This window comes from Sprattus sprattus (genome assembly GCF_963457725.1).
Source record: "Sprattus sprattus genome assembly, chromosome: 13".
NCBI lineage: Eukaryota > Metazoa > Chordata > Actinopteri > Clupeiformes > Clupeidae > Sprattus > Sprattus sprattus.
This window is the reverse complement of record NC_137911.1, coordinates 2,997,450-3,016,957: the sequence shown is the minus strand read 5'-3', so window position 1 is coordinate 3,016,957 and position 19,508 is coordinate 2,997,450. Positions and strand designations below refer to the sequence as shown.

General features: G+C 39.4%; 1 protein-coding gene across 1 annotated transcript in view; it reads right to left on the bottom strand.

The window, feature by feature from the left end:
* The window catches only part of ift43 (intraflagellar transport 43 homolog (Chlamydomonas)), a 73,195-nt gene extending 54,841 nt beyond the window's left edge, over positions 1-18,354 (bottom strand). Inside the window, exons 1-3 of the mRNA XM_080849741.1 lie at positions 18,228-18,354; positions 13,445-13,534; positions 599-669 (exon numbers count right to left, since the gene is read on the bottom strand). Coding sequence (XP_080705867.1) covers positions 599-669; positions 13,445-13,534; positions 18,228-18,269 — 203 coding nt within the window. The 5' untranslated portion in view covers positions 18,270-18,354. The remainder of the gene's footprint in view (positions 1-598; positions 670-13,444; positions 13,535-18,227) is intronic.
* Positions 18,355-19,508: the final 1,154 nt, after the last annotated feature.

The following is a 19,508-nucleotide window of genomic DNA, read 5'->3' as shown; positions in this document are numbered from 1 at the left end:
ATATTCTTGAATGGTTAAGAGAATGGAGAGAGCACACACATCCCACGATGTTCGAGAATGGCTGGATGAAAGCCCTGATCCATATCCTACTGGGAATCTGTGGCACTGTTTGAAAACCATAGTCCAAAAGTGCCATCCCACCAAACTAGATGAGTTCTATAAATTCTGTCAATAAGAATAGAAAAAATACAACAGAGAGCTGGAACTTCAACAAATAGCCTCAAGGCTCAGGGTCTGATGACTTTCCTATCGAGTTCAACATGTTGTTTTTCGACAAAGTTTCACTTATACTGCTGAATATGTTTAATGAATCTCTGTCATCCAGTATTTTTCCCCACTCTCTTCGGCAAACCAGGACACAGTCCAATATTCATTCTAACACCCCTATCTCTTTGGGGCTACCCCTAACACAGCTCTTTAGGAAGCTTCCAACCAGTCATCAGTTTGGCCCCATCAGGACTAGGACTTCTCTTAGTTCAGACCGGAAATTATTTTTGCGATAACAACATAAATGTATATGTTGAATTTTGCCCTAAATGTAAGCTCAGTATGCAATAGGTTAATTTGCTGTAATGTAAACAAGTACAAATATGCTTACTTAGATGGGATTGTTGCACTGGTCTCTTCTGCCCACCCTCCTTGACGTCTTAGGGGTTTAGGAGGAGGTCCCTGAGGAGAGGTGAATCACAAAACAAATAAACAACTGTGTTAAAATAACACTATGGAGTTTCTGGAGCCGCCAGGTTGGGCGCTACTTTCTGCTGGACTTTTCAGTAACTGTTTGCTGTCTTGCATTTGCTTGATGTTTGACTGTGTTAGGAAAGTTGTTGGCAAACTAGCCAATGTAGCTATCACAATAACATTACAAAGGAGCCAACGCAGGAGCACTTATTACTAGCATCAATGTCCAAGCGTGTTATAACAAGCTTGCTAACTAGGGCTGAACGATTTGGGAAAATAATCTAATTGCGATTTTTCCCCAAAATATTGCGATTGCGATTCGATATGCGATTTTTTTAAATGTTCTCTTTTTTTCTCCAACAAAACGTACTGAATGATTTAAATATGACACAATATTAGATATATTTAGTGTGAAATATTCTTTCCCACATTTTATTATTTATTTGTATTTAACTGCTCATTACAGAAACAAATCGGTGGCTTTGCCACTGTGCATTTAAGTTATTTAAACAAAGTCAAGTACAAACACAAGGCATGCACTTTTTAAATTGGCTTTATGCAGTAATTGTACTTCAGGGTTAGGGTTAGGATAAGCAGTTTTACCTTAAAATAACAGCTTTGAAAATTGGGGCGCTACAATGACTTTTAATATGGAGAATCGCCTCTGTGCCATTGCCATACCAGGGTCCGTAGGCAAATGACTGCGTTATGTAGGTGTGCCTGAAGCCCGTCTGGTTTTTACTGTCTGCCGAACTAGCAAGTAGCTTATTTGCCGTCTTGTGTTGCACTTGCTTGATGTTTGACTGTGTTAGGACAGTTGTTGACTAAGAAGTTGGTCAAAGTGTCAAAGTAAGCACATTTAAAGAGATTTCGCTAGTTTGAGCCACTAGCATATCGTTAGTGATTAGCAAGTGATCCGTTATGCTGCTTTAATCACTGTGTGCAAAATGTTCCATCTAAAAAAAAAAATCGTGTTTTTTATTTAAGTTGCGGTTTGAAAATCGCGTCTCATCATATCGCGATTAAACCGCAAATGCAATTAATCGTTCAGCCCTATTGCTAACATCACTAACGAGATGTCTTGCTAAGGGTTAAACTTAGCGAAACTGTTTGACATTTGCTTACTTTGTTTATGACAAACTAGCGAGTCAACAACTTTCTTAACACAGTCAAACATCAAGCAAGTGCAACATAAGACAAAGCAAGACAGCAGATAAGTTACTGAATACTCCAGCAGAAAGTAGCCCCCTTCCTGGCGGCTCCAGCAACTCCATAGTGTTACTTTAACATACACACAACAGCAAAGTTATTTCAATAGCTCATTTCATACACAGGCAATAAAATGTTCTTTTATACAAGGAAAAATAAAGACTAAGGCCCCTATTTTGAGGTCTTTTTCAGTCTGTTGCTCAAGTGCTAAAGTGAGCAGTAAAGGTGTCAACAAGGCTATCCACCTAGCCTATCTGTTGGGTAATCAACAGCACAGCACTGGCCACTATCAAAGCTAGTCACCACAATATTTATAAAAAATAATCATGAATTGGATCTAACTGAAACTCAAAATGCCATTGTTTTTCCTCGTTGCAATGCTGTTACATTAAATGACCTGCACAATCTACACTTTTAACCCAACTGCTTGCTGATTTTATACCTTGTCATGCTACTAATCAGCCAAGATTCATGATTTCTGATCAGTGGCGGTGCCGCGGTCAATACAGGGCGCTAGGGCACCGCCCCTCCTACAATTTTGAGATGAAAAAAAAAACATTATAAAATAAATAATTAAAATAAGAAATGTACTGTTTTAACGCGTTAAATGTGTGCGGGAGACCGTACCATTTTTTTTTTTCAGGAACCAAAAAAAAATTACAATTGCATATGATATCTGTTAAATCAGTGTCTCATTTTTTCTTATATAAACGCGACGGGACTGCTCGAATCAGAGACCTTTTGTCATTCCCTCATCCCATATAAATATCACATATCTACTGGAGAATCTCAGTCAGCAGAGAGTTACTCCTCCAAAAAAAATTACAATTGCATATGATATCTGTTAAATCAGTGTCTCATTTTTTCTTTCTTCAAATTTAGCATTTTTCTCATAAAAATTATGTTCAGTCGCAGTCTCATTCACACGCACATTCACACACACACACACACGCACAAATCTCTGTATCCTTCTTTTCATTTTCTGAACCTTTACTGATAACAAAACTGGTACCTATGGTGCATTTGATAACTGACTAATCAGTGACTTACAAACTGAGGGTGGAGACATTGCCCAAGGCAATGACAGGGTTTCTTATATAAACGCGACGGGACTGCTCGAATCAGAGACCTTTTGTCATTCCCTCATCCCATATAAATATCACATATGGAGAATCTCAGTCAGCTGAGAGTTACTCCTCCAGCCTGTATGCTAACCGGAGCTGTTCAGTGAGTAATGCGTTTTCAAGTTACACAGTCAAGTTACAGTTGATAGTTGTTATTGGATAGTGTTGAGCACTGTGTGTTCTTGAAATAAAGCTTCGTTTGTTTTGTTATATTGTAAGAAAGACTCCGTTAATAATGGCGTAACGTGTGTAGCTCCCTCAGTCAAGATTATATATCGATTAGGGATGGGCATAATTAATCGACGATCGATTAATTGATCATTAAGAATTTCGTCGATGACATTATTTTTTCATCGATAAAACTAATGCACGTTCTGTTGCGTAGTGTGAGTCTTGAAGGAATGCAATGGATTTCGCTATGTGGCAGCAATTAAAATGTAACCAAACAAGGGCAATGTTTGAAAAATAGCCACAGGCCTACTCAGTTACCTGCAAGTTTCCGTGTCTTTCAAAAGTAAACATGAAGAGGTCACGGCGTGTAGCGTGGGACCATTTTGATAAAAAAAAATGACTTAGTTCATTGACAACACTGCGAAGCTGTGTATAAGTACAACTCGGCCACAACTCAAATGATGTACCACTTGAACAACGCACATCCGACCATGGTTAGTAACAGTACACAACTAAGTAAAGTTTTAAACATTTGGAACCTACCATATTAATCAGCACTGTTGGAAGTAGCTTGCCATCCAGCCTCCATCACTTAGCTTACCGTGGCTAAGTTAGCATCCCTACCTAACCTAGGATTGCTGGCGAACTTGGCTTGAAGGATTCCAAAAGGTAGCCAAGCTAGCTAACTGGTTGTTTTAAAAATGTGTGCTTTAACAGTTAGTTACTAGTTTTCAATACCTTCCAGGATTATTGTTTCTGGTTAGAAACTCGGGGAATGACATAGCTTGAAATTGGCACTGCTCAAGAATCATCTTTAAAGTTGACGTTTACTATCAGCTGTTATTCTAAGCACCTGGACTTGTAGGTTTAGGGCTTAACTATTAATATTCTCTTTACCGGTGAATTGAATGGCTTAGATAATGGTCGATAATACTGTTACTGGTTGTTTTAATGGAGCTTTGTTAATTAGCCTAATTCTTTGTTAGGTAGGCTAACCGAGTAAGTTGTGTTTATGAGCACCGGCTTCTTGCTGTCGGCGCCGCTGCTTAAGAGAACAGCAGCGCATATTTTTTCAAGTGTAACCATTAAACGGATCCGGTTTAACTGCCACAAGAGTTGTCAATCTTGTAATAAAGATCTCATTGAGGAACACGCTGTGTTTTATCTTTTTTCACTGCATTTTAATATAGCCTTTAAATAGTGCATTTTTGATATATTTTTTTTAATGATTAATCGAAAATCGATCGTTAATTCTCCCGACGATCGATTAAGACAATTTAATCGAATGCCCATCCCTAATATCGATACATTTCATTCGTAGCCAATTCAGTGGCAGTAATAGTTAAGTTGTTAAACATACTTTTAGTAGCCTAGTTTTCCTATCATCATTGTTTCAATACGTATGTGAGGCATTGTGTGCGTACCTGATAAAAGAAAGTGTGTTTCATGAAGTTATAATGTTTGAAGTGGGCTTTACATTGCTATTAGCAGCGATTTTCGAATAGCATAATTATAGCATAATAGTATCCATTAGCATGTTCTCTTATAAGTTCTCTTCTATTGACTTATGTAATAATAAGGACGAGTTCATACTGTTCATACAGACATAAATATAATACGAATGAGATCTATGCTACTTAGTGTAATGTCCACTATGATATGTGTATTGGTTATGTGTAATTGTTATAGTGTAACAATCATTCATGTTGATGTTATCCAGTGCAGTGCTGATTGGTCCCTATTCCCATTGCAGACCACACCCATATGTACCATCTCATGCAGTGTCATGTAGTGAAAGCAGATATATACAGTCCTTTACAGAATGTTCTACTCAAAACCTGTTTCTTCTCATTGTGGAGTGCTATTTAAACCGCGCCGCCCAACTGCGCCCCCCCCCCCCTGCCGCCACTGTTTCTGATTAACTGGCTATTCAATAGGCTGAAATAGTTATGGCACTTATGTTTTTATGCGTCCTCACCAGTTTCACATCATGGTATTGAATCCACTCCATTTGACCGACTTTTATAGGTTCAACTTGATGCAAACACAAATCCAGTACACTTTTAATCTATATCACTCAACTTGCTCTGCAAAAGCAGCAACTAAAGGATGTAAGCAATGCAAAACTTGCATAGATGTTCAAATGTAGGTTGCACACAGGGCTCGAAATTAGCACCCGCCAAGCGCCAATGGCGTGTATATTTTTGGACTGGCGACTAAATTGTGTCTGATGCCCCGACACTTGTGAGTGACATTGCGGAGTATAGCTCCCGACTACCGCGACTGTCATGGTTAAAAATAGCTTGCAACGCCAACACAAAAAGTGGGAGAAAGTTCTAAGAATTGTATTCTGTATAATGCCCGCTGCGCTACACGCTTAAGATTAATTGGTGCTCGTATCGACTCAACACGAATCTCTGAACATTTCCATTTGTCAAATCGGTTTTGATGTTGGTTGCATTAAGTCTCCACTGTTCCCAATGATATTTAGCATGATTCTTTAGGTGTATGGGTGATTGGGGACTGGAGTGGCAAGCGCCATCACAGGGCTGGCAATAGATGCACCAATAAAGACCTACAGAGATCTGAAAATCATGGGTTCAAAATAACATCTGATATTGATGAGATGAAGAGAAGCTAAATGATATATATGTATACCATGCTATACCTTATTAACATAAAAATGTACTTATTTGGAGTAAATAGACACCTCTTACAATCAGTGCAGTGTCGGAAATTAGCGAGGGCAAAGGGCAAAACTGCCCCTAAGAAATACCATTTTGCCCCTGAAATCACAAGGAGAGGGGCAAAAAATGCCCCCATAATTTTCTCTAATAAAAATTATGATTTAATGAAATTGTCACAAAAACATCGTAGCTTATATGACCCGGTCCAGTTGCCATAGAATGTTTTAGATTTTCGCCTTAACTGATTGTTGCGTGAAGAACCGAACGTTCTTAACAAACTGCATTATGTAGCTTGCCAGCATAGTCGCTCCGATAATGCCGTGCGGCGGGCGCATAATGTTCTGTTTGTGGTGCGCTAGCGCCCAACTGTGTTTCATCCAAATGTTCCTTAACTGTTCTAGATGGCATGTCATCGTTTTATGGGGACTGAGTTCGACCAGGGGTGTCGCGGGGATGCAACCTGTTCCTGATTATGTGTGCCAGAGCATAAAGCCTGTGCCATTTTGTATTGTGTTGTGTCTAGTGTTAAGTGAATAAACCATAACAAATATTCCACACTTCCGTGATTTGTTACAATTACAAAATGGAGCGTTTCTTGATAAGACCTGCCGCGAGTGTGAGGATAAATGATGAGGACCAACAAAAACAGTCTCCGTCAATATCTCAAGTTCAAAAGATGAATAAATGTGCACACCCATCAACCATTGAAAAATGGAAACTTGATTGGCTTTGGGTGGAGAAAGACAACGATGACAAAAAGGTTAAAATGTTTTGCAAGGCTTGTCGAACTTTTGGACAACGACCTGTCAAAGTTAATCCAGCACAGGCTTCTGCTGACTTTATAAAGGGGTGTGAGAATACAAAGAAATACGTGGCCTTCCGTCATCAGGCGACCAAGCAACACGTCATCGCCTATGGTAAGTGATAACTCGTATTACTTATTTTGAAATTATTTAATAGCTTTAGCTAGTTAACGTTATTTAGCTAGCGTTATAAGCTCTTCAGAGTGTTCCAAAAAGTTCTGTTGAATTGAATGGGCTACCCCAATAAGCTAGCTAACGTCTGACAGAGTGCAGTCAGTGAGTGATTTTTTTTCCCCAATCCTCTATTTGCATAAATACAATTAGTTGAGACTGCAGTTGACTGGGGGGTTTCAAGGTTTAAATGTTTAGATTAAGTCCCTTATCACATGTAACATACTATTTTTGGTTTTTACAGAAGCATGGCGTAATCAGCTCACCAACAGAGAGCCAATTGTGGAGGCTGTCAATCAGATGCAGAAGACAGCATTCTGCAAAATGGTCAAGCTCTTTGAAATTGCGTACCATATTGCCAAACATGAGAAGCCATTTGCTTATTATCCATCGCTTGTCAATCTGGAGAAGAGGCATGGAGTTGATTTGGGAGATGCCTACAATAACCCCAAACAAGCAAGGGTTTTTACCCAGTACCTCGCTGAACAAATACAGCTTGAGGTTAGCAATCAAGTATTGGCTTCCAGATACATCAGTGTCCTTGTTGATGGGAGCACAGACAGGTCAACAGCGGAGAAGGAGGTCCTTTATGTGAAATTCCTGCATAAAGGTGTCCCTCGCATGGCATTTCTAGGGTAATTATCTATGATCTCTTATCTCTCATCAATTATCAATTATCTATTGCTTAAGTTTATTGTTTATCAATTAATCTAAATGGTAGTTACTACATACAGTACAAGGATTTCTCTGAAGTGGCTCACTTGTGTTTTGTTACATTTTTTTTCACTGTGTGTTTTTATCATCCTAATAGAATTGAGGACACTGAGAGCAGCACAGCTGACGGCATCCTGCATTGCATCCGGTCACTGCTAATCTCCAAGGGTATCCCTAACTGGACCGATCATCTTGTTGGATTCGGAGCAGATGGAGCCAGCGTTAACTTTGGATGCAGGCAGGGCATCTACACAAAGCTAAAGAATGACATGCCATGGCTAATGGGCATTCATTGTTTAGCTCATCGATTAGAGCTAGCCTGCAAGAATGCCTTCCAGGGAACTTACTTCAATCAAGAGGTTTGTGTGATATTTTTACATTTGCTATAAAAAACCTATTATAAAATGTATTAACATTGCTGGACCCTAAAGCAAACAGTATTAACATTGTGGGACTTTTCATTTTTCAGATTGATGGGTTCCTGTCTTTCTATACTTCATTCTATCGAGGGTCAGGGAAAAGACGACGGGAGCTGGACCAGCTGGCTGAACTGCTAGACGAGTCTGTCCTGACACCCACTAGAGTAGATGGGACCAGATGGGTTGATCACCGCAGGAGAGCCCTTAAAGCTCTCGAGACAAACATCCCTGCGGTCATCACTCATCTAAGTGAGGTGGGAAGTGATCAGCGACCTGATATTAAGAAAGCAGACGCTGCAAGAGTGAGAGGATGGCTCAAGAAGGTTAGGTCCAGTGAATTCCTCCTCCATACTGGTCTTTACATTGATGTTTTGGGTGAGTTATCCCATCTATCTCTCCAATTCCAAAAGGACAGCATCTCTCTTCCCACAGCTGTGCAGGCTATTGAAACTTCGAAAGAGGTGCTGAAAGACATGGCGAAAGGTGATGGCCCAAAGCTGAGAGCAGTGAAGGTGGAGTGTAGGTGTGGTAGCTACAGAGGTGTAGAACTTTGACACTTGTGCAGATGCTGAGGAAAGAATTAAGCGTTCCAGAGAGCCACTGATCCATGCCATTGTGGCCTGCCTTGACGAGAGGTTTCCAACAGAGCCAATCCTCATGGCCATGTGTAAATTGGATCCTAAACACTGGCCTGAAGATCTTACCGAGTATGGTAACGAGGAGGTCTTGCTGCTCCTAGAGTATTTTAAAGAGATACTGGTGAAAAACGGCTGTGACGTAGATAGCGTTATGGCAGAGTGGACCCGTCTGAAGAAGGTCTTAAACAGGCATTACAGAGGTCTCAAGTGGGAGGAACTATGGGCACATATCCTAAGGGTGTGGTCTGAGGAGTTCCCCAACATACTCCACATAGTTGAAGTCATACAAGTAATGCCGATGTCCACCTCTAAGGTAGAGAGGGCGTTTTCACTTCTGAATAGGGTAAAAACTGACTGGCGGATAAATCTAAACACAGCCACAGTGGAAGACCTTATGCTGATCTCACTGGAGGGACCAGAAGAAGATGATGCAAATGCTGCAGCATGTGCAGAATCTGCTGTCAACAAATGGTTCCGCAGTGGGGAGAGAGCAAGGCGGCCAAACATAAAACCCTACGGGAAAAGGCAGCAGGTCAGACCAGGAACTTCTTCAATGGCTGACAGTAACACAGACGAGGATGACGACAATTAACTGGTGCAATTTGACAATTAAGCCACTCATGTTTGTATACACGTTTGTTTTCTATACTGTACATATAACTTAATATGTACTTTTTATTTTCTGAAATTACATTTTCCCCTCAGCTCTGCTGAGCTTTTTGTTTGTAAATTTAATTTAATTAATGTATGTATATAGCCTTTTTAATGTGTTTTGTTTTTGTATGTCGTTCCGTATTTCCTGTTCTAAGTAGGTACAACATGATTATAGGGCAACAAAGAAATCAATAAATATAATAAGTTATGAGAAAGGAAAAAGTTCTAATTGTTAAGAGTTGTTTAAAACAAATTATAATACCAATAAATAACCACAAAGAAATAAGAATAAAATTGAAAATGATTGTCTGATTTATGTTTTCTGTTAGTTTTTTGTTCAAAAAAGAGATAGAGATATTTGCTTAAATGTTAGCGATCATTTCAGCTATGGATATGTGACTATGGTGGTTCATGTCATTTTAATGAAATGTGGCTTTGTCGTTGCTCCTTCCCTACTCTACATTGCGACCAACAGAGCTGCCTAAAGTCTTTCTGGATGCAATTTTTCAGCTTCTTACTATCAATCAACAAAGGAAAACAATGGCTTGAAGATCTTTTTTTTCTTTTAGATTTTGTTTTGACACTTTGAATCTGTAGACTGATGCCTAATAGTCTTTTTATTGCCAGTTGATGGCAAATACTCATATACTGTAAGCCTTAATGAATATTTTATTATTTTGAACAAAGGTTAAATGTTATTTCACAACTTCTCAAAAAGTGCCCCCAATTTTAAAAAAATGCCCCCGGATTTCAGTCAGTGGGGGCAAAAATTGCCCCCTAAAAAATACGTAAATTTCCTACCCTGAATCAGTGATGGGAGTAACGGCGTTGACCAACGTAACTAACGCTGTTTCTTTTTTCAGTAACGAGTAATCTAACTAATTACTTTGACTGTAACTATAACGCAGTGACCATTGCCGACACCCCGTTACTGCACGTTACTCAGGTCGCAAAATTGTACTTTAATTTTACCTTTTTTGAGTTCATGATAGGACTCGTGCGCGCCTTGTCATGAGAGAGGGGAGGATGAGATTGGTAATCTCACTATACATCAGCCAATCAGAGAAGTTGGGTAGGTGGGTGTTTCTGCATGCATAGTGACGGGTGTTTACGTACGGCACACAGAGAGAGATGGAGAGTGAGGAGGACTCCAGCCGCAAAATAGCCTTTTCCAGATGGAAATACCGGCATTATTTCAAACTCATCGAAGTCAAGGGTAAAAATGTGCACGTCGAGTGCACATTATGTTGCGGAACGAAACATTTGTCCACGTCTTGTATTAGCAACTCCAATTTAATTAAGCACCTGTCGACGGCTCACGCTTCAACCAAATTAGTGGCCCAAGAAACAGGTGGTTCTAGTAGGGGGGGCGAGTGTTGACAAAGGACCCGCTAACAAGGAAGGACCCTCCCCGAGCAAACAACAAAAGCTGGACTTCAGTGCCTCTGCTCCCCAGAAAATATCTCAGACAGAGCTCTATGGCTTGATAGGGAGATACGTTGTGGAAAACATGCTTCCGATATCAACAGTGGAGTCTGACTCCTTCAGGGCGTTGATAGGCAAAATCCCAAGATGAAGTAGGCGTCGGTCCGCCCTGTAGAAAGACGTTTTCGAAATACATTGATATCGAATATGCTAACATGAATGCTGAGCTAAAAAATGAATTCGAGCAACTGGAATACTTGGCTACTACTGCAGATATATGGACAGCACATACCAAAAGCTACCTAGGCGTAACTGCACACTGGATGCATCCAGCAAACATGCAAAGAAAAGCTGCCCTGGCATGCCGACGGTTCAAGGGCCGTCATACACACGAGAGCATTGCCACAGAACTTGACAACATCCACTCGTCTTATGGCATTTCGCACAAAATAACGGCAACTGTCACTGACAATGGCTCAAATTTCGTTAAGGCATTTAAGAGATATCAGTCAGTTGAGGAGGATGATGTGGATGAGGAAGATGACGAGGTTACTTTTGTTGACATAAATGATGTCTTGCCATTTATGTCAACAAAAGCCTGCAATTTATTGATATTAATATTTTATTTATTTATTTATTTTCTTTCAATTTTCATTGTGTTTTTTATTTTTATTTAAGTTTCTTTGACTGTGTTTCAATTTAAATTCTATGTTTATTTCTGTAAAGCACATTGAATTGCATTTAATGTACGAAATGTGCTATATAAATAAATTTGCCTTTGCCTTTGCCAGCCCGTGTTGAAGATGATGTGATTAATTTACCACCACACTACAGGTGTGCATCACATACACTGAACCTTGTGTCCCGTTCTGACATAGAAAAGTGGATTCTCTCCAGACCAGAGAAGGCAGTTTACAGAAGTGCAACTGCAAAATGCACAGCCTTCTGGAATAAGGACAGCCGTTCCACAGTGGCCGCAGAGACAGTAGAGGATGTGGTTGCAAAGAAGCTGATAGTGCCTTGCAGTACCAGATGGAATTCTTTCTATGATGCGAGATTCCCATAGTGGACCTTAATACCATCTCATCCAAGTTTGGCTCGAAAGCAACCACAGAAAAAGAGCATCAACTCCTTAAGGACTATTGCATTGCAATGAAGCCACTGACAGTCGCCCTAGATATCCTCCAAGGAGAGGACAACTGCTACCTCGGCACACTGCTACCTACCCTGGGGACCTTGATGATGAAAACCCTTGAGCTGAAGAGTGGGCTTCAAATACTTGTGGACCTTCCAGAGGCAATTGTGGAGGTAAGAATTACATTTCTGTCTAATTGTGAAAATTGTGTATAATGTGTATAATTGTATAGATGTGTATAATTATAATAAATGTGTATACTTGTGTATAATGTATTATATATTGTACTCATGTACACAGTGTGTGTGTGTGTGTGTGTGTGTGTGTGTGTGTGTGTGTGTGTGTGTGTGTGTGTGTGAGAGTGTGTGAGTGAGAGAGAGAGAGACAGAGAGAGAGAGAGAGAGAGAGAGAGTTTGCATTTGTAGACTGTCAGTAATGTGTTCTTTGCTTTATGTCATTTCAGGCAATAAAAACAAGATTTGCAGAGGTGCTGGACAGCGTCGTGCAAGTGTCGTGCAAGTGTAAGGAAGTGAAGACCAGCATAAAGGTACAAGCACCACCACACCCACATGCACCAGCTCAACTGTTGAGGATGCATTCTTCTCCTTTGATGATGAGGACGACACTTCTGCTACTGCGGAAAGTCAAGTGGCAGATTATTTGAAATCAGGAGCCCAAGGGATTGACTCACTTCATGGATTTCCTCTTATAAAGATAATTTCTCTGAAGTATAATGCTGCCACTCCATCCAGTGCTCCGGTAGAGAGACTGTTTAGCCTGGGGAAGCTGGTCTTCACACCAAAAAGGAACAGGCTCTCTGACCTCAAGTTTGAGTAGCTGCTTCTCTTGCGATACAACCACTGGTTTAAGGGCTAAAATGTTGACATGACTGGGCTGGGTTGATGGATGGAGAGAGGAATGCATGTTTAGAGTTGGATTTAACAAACCCATGAACAATTCCAGTTCAATTTGCACTCCTGTAAGCAATTTACTTTCTTTAAGAAACAAATCGGAGCATTTTTTGTCCATCCGTTGTGTACTAGTTCTGTTGAGTTAGAGTTGCATGAAGTGAAAATTTGTGCAGTTGACTGTCTTTGCTGTTGGTGAGACAACTGGGTTGGCTGGGTGGATAAATGATTGCACACGTAAATGCAAATTGAACAGATGCATTCATGCACTTTAAGTTGGATTTAAGAAATCCATATACATTTTCACTTCAGTTTAAAGCCTCTGTTTAGATTGTGTATTTCTCTTTTAAAAAATATTTTGAAAAGTGCATGTTCATCCGATGTAATTTACGTTGAGTTGCAATAAATGCAAAACTCTGTGCAGGTACTTGTCTTTGTTGTTGTGCACTCTATTCATCTGGCTTTTGAAACACACACCGAGAAGATGGGGGACGGGTGGTGAGGGTTACGGGGGCGAGAAACGCAAAAGTAACGCAATAGTTACTTTTACTGGTAACTAGTTACTTTTATAGTGGAGTAACTCAGTTAGTTAACTTAGTTAACTGAGTTACTTTTTGGGATAAGTACTAGTAACTATAACTAATTACTTTTTCAAAGTAACGTGCCCAACACTGCTAACAATACATGAAACATCTGTAAACACACCTCTCCAGGTGAAGTAAAAGACGTCTTCCTAGGTCGCTGTTCGTCTGAGGAGTCGACTGCAAGACGTGCTCTTCGACCAGATTTAGCAGCCTAAAGACAGAAGAGATAGCAGACATGACCAAACAATTGAGGTTTCATGTTCTGTGACCAGCATGGAGTTTCTGACAAAACATCAAAGCTTCACCAAATTAATAAAAAAATGGAATGGGCCACACTTAAATACAATATGGGCCATACTCAAACTCACAGCTGAGAATGCAACAGAGTTTTGGTTGCCTAATTGTCTCAGAAACAAACAGAGCATGGCTCATGAAGACAAGTCAAAAAGGGTTCCCACTACATTTAAATAGCAAGCAGCAGTTGGTTCAAAGACAAAAAGGCAGTTTCAAGCATCAAGAAATAACAGTCAAATACATCTTAAATATTTTTTCTTTATTCTTTATGTATAACGAGCAGTGTTTCCCCTACCATAGTATAAGGGGGGCGCCCCCCCGCCCCCCCTGGAAGGTCAAGTTAACATTGCTACATTTTATTTTCTATAAAGCGCCAGATCACAAAGGAAGTCATTTAAGGATACCTTTCCTATAGACCCTTTCGCCGTTGGTAAACAATGCTCAGCGTTCTAGGTTGCGCACGCATTCTGGGGGCAAAAGAAATGGCTTAAGTTCATACCTGCGTTCGCTTTATCCTAATGATCTCGGAAGTTACGTTAATAAATTGACATTAAGTTATGGAATCCAACTTCCCGATCCATATTCGATCACGGATTGGATAGTTGACCCATCAAAATGGACAGATATTTATACATACTTAATAGAAAAACCCAGTGTTTACACAAAAGATACATTACGATCATTCAAGTCACTCGATGCCTATAACTACGTTGTCTGCGGGCATGTCCACTCCAGGATATTAAGTACTGCGACCTCAATGATGATTTCTGCGTCCTAAAATCTGAGGTGCTACCAAGCCAATGACAAGGAACAAAGACAATAATGTATAAACCATGTGTTTTTACCAACAAACCCACCAACGCTACCGCTTCACGTTAAATTGCACATGCATGGCAGAGTAAGTCGACCTTATCATAAACGTTTCATCGTCAAGGTTTACGTGTAGGAACTACATAACCATTGCAACCACGGTTAACTGTAATGTTAGCGAATGAGCTAATATTTACACTCTTTTAAGTCTCCTGTACGTCCAAGCCCAAACCTATTCTTGAGGTTTCAAACATTTTCCAGGCTATTTGGCATCTTACAAAAAAAAAGCGTTGTAACTCTTATTTATGCTACAATACAACTTATATTTGTTATGATAGCCACATTTAGTATACTCGTTTTTGTCTTATACCATTTTTTTTTATCTGACATTGCAGGCTATAGGGTCTTGTTGCAGCAGTGCTGTTAAAGATTGAGCTCTATGTTAGGATGGCGAGGACAGGGAGGGCATCTTGTACATCAGGAGCATGTAAAACAACACAAGCCTGCATACAGTGTGAAAAGCCAGACTATGGTAAAATGATTCACTGTGTCCAATGTGACAGCCACTTCCACTACGGCTGTGTGCAAATTTAAAGAAAGCAGTGAAAGAGGTAAAAAAAGCATGAGCTTAAGACAAGGTTCAAATAGTTTTAATTTAATAAAGAAAGTATAGTACATAGTCATTTATTTGTCTGAATATCATTTGTGGATTACATTTATCAGCAAACACAGTTCATTTTATATCATTTGGAAACAACAGACTTGCAGAGATTTGTGAGGGCACCACACACATTCACTATATCATCTAGGAGGTCAACTTGTGACACTGGAATGACCGATTGTAAGATTTTAAAATTCTTCCACCGGCCAATAACTCTTTCTATGTGAATTCTTACAAGTGAAAGTTGTCTTGATGTGTCAACCTCATTAGCTGGTAGTTGTCCTTTTCCTTCGGTGAAATTTGGAATAAGCAGGGTGGCACCATACGCGGCAAGCTCTTCTCTAATTAAAAAGCCCCTATCAGCTAAAATGTCATCTGTAGGCTCCAAAAGATCTAAAAATCCCATTGATTGGTAATCTGCTTGTCTGACACCCGGCCACCCGAACCTGGGGATAGAAAGGATATGGCCCCGGCGGGTGTAATGCCAACTAAATACTTTACTGTATTGTGGTGTTTATATGTAGACCATGTCTGGGCCTGGGCAGTCAAGTTACTAGGTCTGTCTATAAAAATCTCTGTGCACTTTTGGGCATGTTCTTTAAAACAGCAGTCTGACTTGGCCATTTTATAAGTGGTTTCAACACTTTAGCCATAGAAGGTAACCAGGTTCTCAAAATGCATGATATTGTGCTGTTCGATACTTTAAACCTAAATGCTATGTCAGTGTTAGTGAGACCCAATCTAAGTTTCATAAGCACAATCAGTAGGTGATCTCCCAGGGTACGTATTTCAGTAAACTTTTCTACATTGCCTTTTAGTTTTTTCAATAACCAGTCAAAGATTATAGTAGTTATTCCTGTGAGAAAAAGAAACTGTACACTGTTATTTCTGATTGAGTGGTAAGCTCTTCTATTAGCTTCTTGTTTTCATTTTGGATTTCACCAAACTCTTGGTGCAGGCTCACATATTCAACCTGAATCTGTTCATACATGTGCCTCAGATTTTCATAATCTTTCTTTGGGCACATGGCATCCTCTTCCAATGGGGCTCATCTTCAACTGTAAGACATTAATGTGAAGACAGGAATTATAAGTTTGACTGACAACACATGTAAAACACAAATAATGAGTAGCACAAGTACATTTTACATGTTTGATTGAATTGAAAAGTGTGTTCTCACCAGGGCAAAGATCAGTAGTCAATAGGGAAGGTGATTTAACAGATCTCTCAGATAGCAGTTTATTCCTTTGAAAATCTGTAAGATTAGATTGCACATAATAGAGGTAACTACTGACTGCCATTTCTCTCAAAGCTTGCAATACAGAGCAGGCGATGTTACCTTGGATAGCTAGCTTTGATGCCATAAGTTAACATCACCTGCTCTAGGTTGCAGGCACTGTTGGCTGCTAACTTATCAAGAGCAAACACGCCTTACCTCTCCAATTTAGCTTCAGGTCTCTGGCGAAGGGACAATGTCGGGGCTTTCGTAGTTAATTGAGGCTTCTCCTACGAGTAAATTAAGCACAGACTCAACCCACGATCATTGTATGCATTGTATAATTGTATGAAATGAATAAATGAATGTACTATGAACTAGCTAACATTAACGGTTAGCTAACGTTAATGGTTAGATATCGTTAACGTTAAGTTAACCTAAAATTGCAAGGCTAAAGTTAGATATGGATAACATTAGCTATCTAGGGAGCTGTTTTGGCCAACTAAGTTATCTCAGATTTAACTTACACAATTTCAAATCAGCTAACATAAACCAAATTCACTTACCGGATATAAAATGTGACCCACATATGCGTGCATTTTTAATGATGTCTTCAGTCCAGTCCACTCGTTTTATAGCTTGAAGCCAGAATCTACGCCTGTTTGCGTTAAACAGTCTTTTCCCCGAAGGAATGCGGTAGAAATTGAGACCTTTTTTTTTTAGTTGACCTGTTTTGGCATCCCACAACACAACAAGATGGCATTTTTTTTAACGAAGAAAACCGAGACGAAGAAATCCTTAGCTTTATCTCTCCAAAATCCTCTTGCACTGTCACTAACTATGGCTAAAATTTCCGCTTTTTTGCCTCCAGAATGTTTGCGCTTAACGTTTATGACGTAGGTCATAAAAGGGTCTATAGAACATGTCTATAGCTTGTTCTTTTATTAAACACAATAAATAGCCTTGTGTTATGTATCTTCGACGGCATGTCATTTTTGTCACAGTTTTACAGTATGGTATCTTATACGGTGGTTTTATTTAGCCTACCCTTTATCAACTTCATCCACTTAAGTTGGTATACATGCTTGAATATTTAAAATTATTCAGTTAATACGTATATAGATTATCTTTTTCTTTATTATTGTATTCACACTGTGGTCCACTGGCCTTTTGTAAATCTGAATGTATGGGATTAGAATCACAGACCCTACCTTTGAAGTGTTGTCTCATTTGTGTCACGCTGTGTTGTAACGCTGTGTTGCGCTACATTGTTTGTTATTTTGCTACAGAGCCTCAATAACAAGCCATTTTCAGAGTATCAGATTCAATTTACCAACGGGCCCAAGTAAGCATGGCTTTTCTGTAGTTATCATCAACAAGTAGCTCAGTAGAAAGCCCATCTATTAACATTAACGTTTAGCCTATCAGCTAGTTCAAAAACGCAGCTGCTTAAATGAAGACCTACCGGTCAGCTTGCCTCGACTAAGTTAATGTGTGATACAGTCATTATCTAAAATTGCAAACGTTAACAGTTTAAACTACCGACATAACGCTAATCAAGCCTTTCAAATCAGTTAAGTGCAACGTTACTTAAATATTACGTTCACATAACAAGAGGTGTCGATTCCTCAAATAAGCCATCTATGCTAGCAGATGAGTTTAACATTTCAAACATATTTAGACTGCTATGTATAGATAGTTTTGTAGAGGATGTATTTAAGGAATGCATTTATCATGAAACCTTAACTAGCCAGCTAAATTAGCTAAATTCACTGACGTTAGCAAGCTAGCGATATGTATGGGGTAGCTAGGATAACAGGGCAATCATGAAGTTATCTGTTCAGCTTGGACTATAACTAAACGGCAACACAATTTTAGCAGTTCAGCTATGTGTTCTGCAGTTGTCTTGATCATAGAACTCACATTCTTTGCATGTTCGCCGTCGCGAAGTTGTCTATCGTCCATGTTTAAGATGATAACCACCTCGGGACAACGTAAAAAAAACAAAAAACAGCTCCGCTTTCTTCGCCCAGACCTAAGCAAGCATAGCAACCGTCTCTACAACTGAGGGTGATCCGCATTTCCCTCATGTGTCAATCATCACGTCCTTATTTCCATGCTTCCTTTCTTACGTCCTAGTCCCTCCCTCTAATGAAAATGAAGGAAACAAGGAAGGAATGCAAGGAGGATGGAGGAATCAAGGACAAATACACATCAGAAATGAGCTGCGAATGCCCATTCACGCATCACTACTCATCATTTTTATTTTCTTTGTCTATTATAACATAGCAATCGCAGAGGTCTCCATTTATATCCATAAACTAGGCTAAATGTGTTATTATATGAATGACACTTTTGTCCAAAATGTCTCACAAAACATACAACAAACCCCATTACGGAACAGATTAAGAAACACATTTAAAAAGGCAGCAATAGAGATAAGCCCAATGAAAAGAAAATCAAGAAACAATATAAGGTACTAATGAATAAAATAATAATAACAATACCAAAATTATGACTATTGAGTTGGCCTTAGGTAAATTAACTAATTATGATTTGATCATGATTAAAAGGGTGACATTTTCTCAAAAGTGTTAAAAGCACTTTTAAAATATACCAAAGCTTTCACTGCAACGGACAGCACTAGGTAGTTGTGGTTAAATTGGCTTTTGTGAGGAGGGGGAGCCCTTGTGTGCAGTAAATGGTCATCTTTCAAAAGAATGATTATTTATATCGCTCTCACATAAGTTATGAATAAATGCATTATTCCCACATAACAAAGCTGCATGTAGTTTATAAAATGTATGTTCATGACTGTATTAGTGCAGCTATCATTAAAACTACACATTGGTATTTATACAGTATATCATCACTTGTTTCAGAACCATTGGAATTACAGTTTTTCAAAATTACTTTGCACCAACAACCTTTAGTTAGCCTATGTGAAATTAAATATTTTGTGTTGAGCTGAAACCACAACATAGGGACACATGTCCTTACATCATATTAGCCTAGTATTTTAGTTTAACTGGTATTGTCAAAAATATATTTTTAAGTAACACACCATTCACACCTACTTGTTCGAATGCGTTGATCCAACGGATGGCGGAGGAGGAGTCTGGCGCGTGGGGTTCTGCTGATACCAGAAATGTTATAGTGAGATTGACACGCCACTAGCAAGCTGTTTACCCTGTGAGTAGTAGC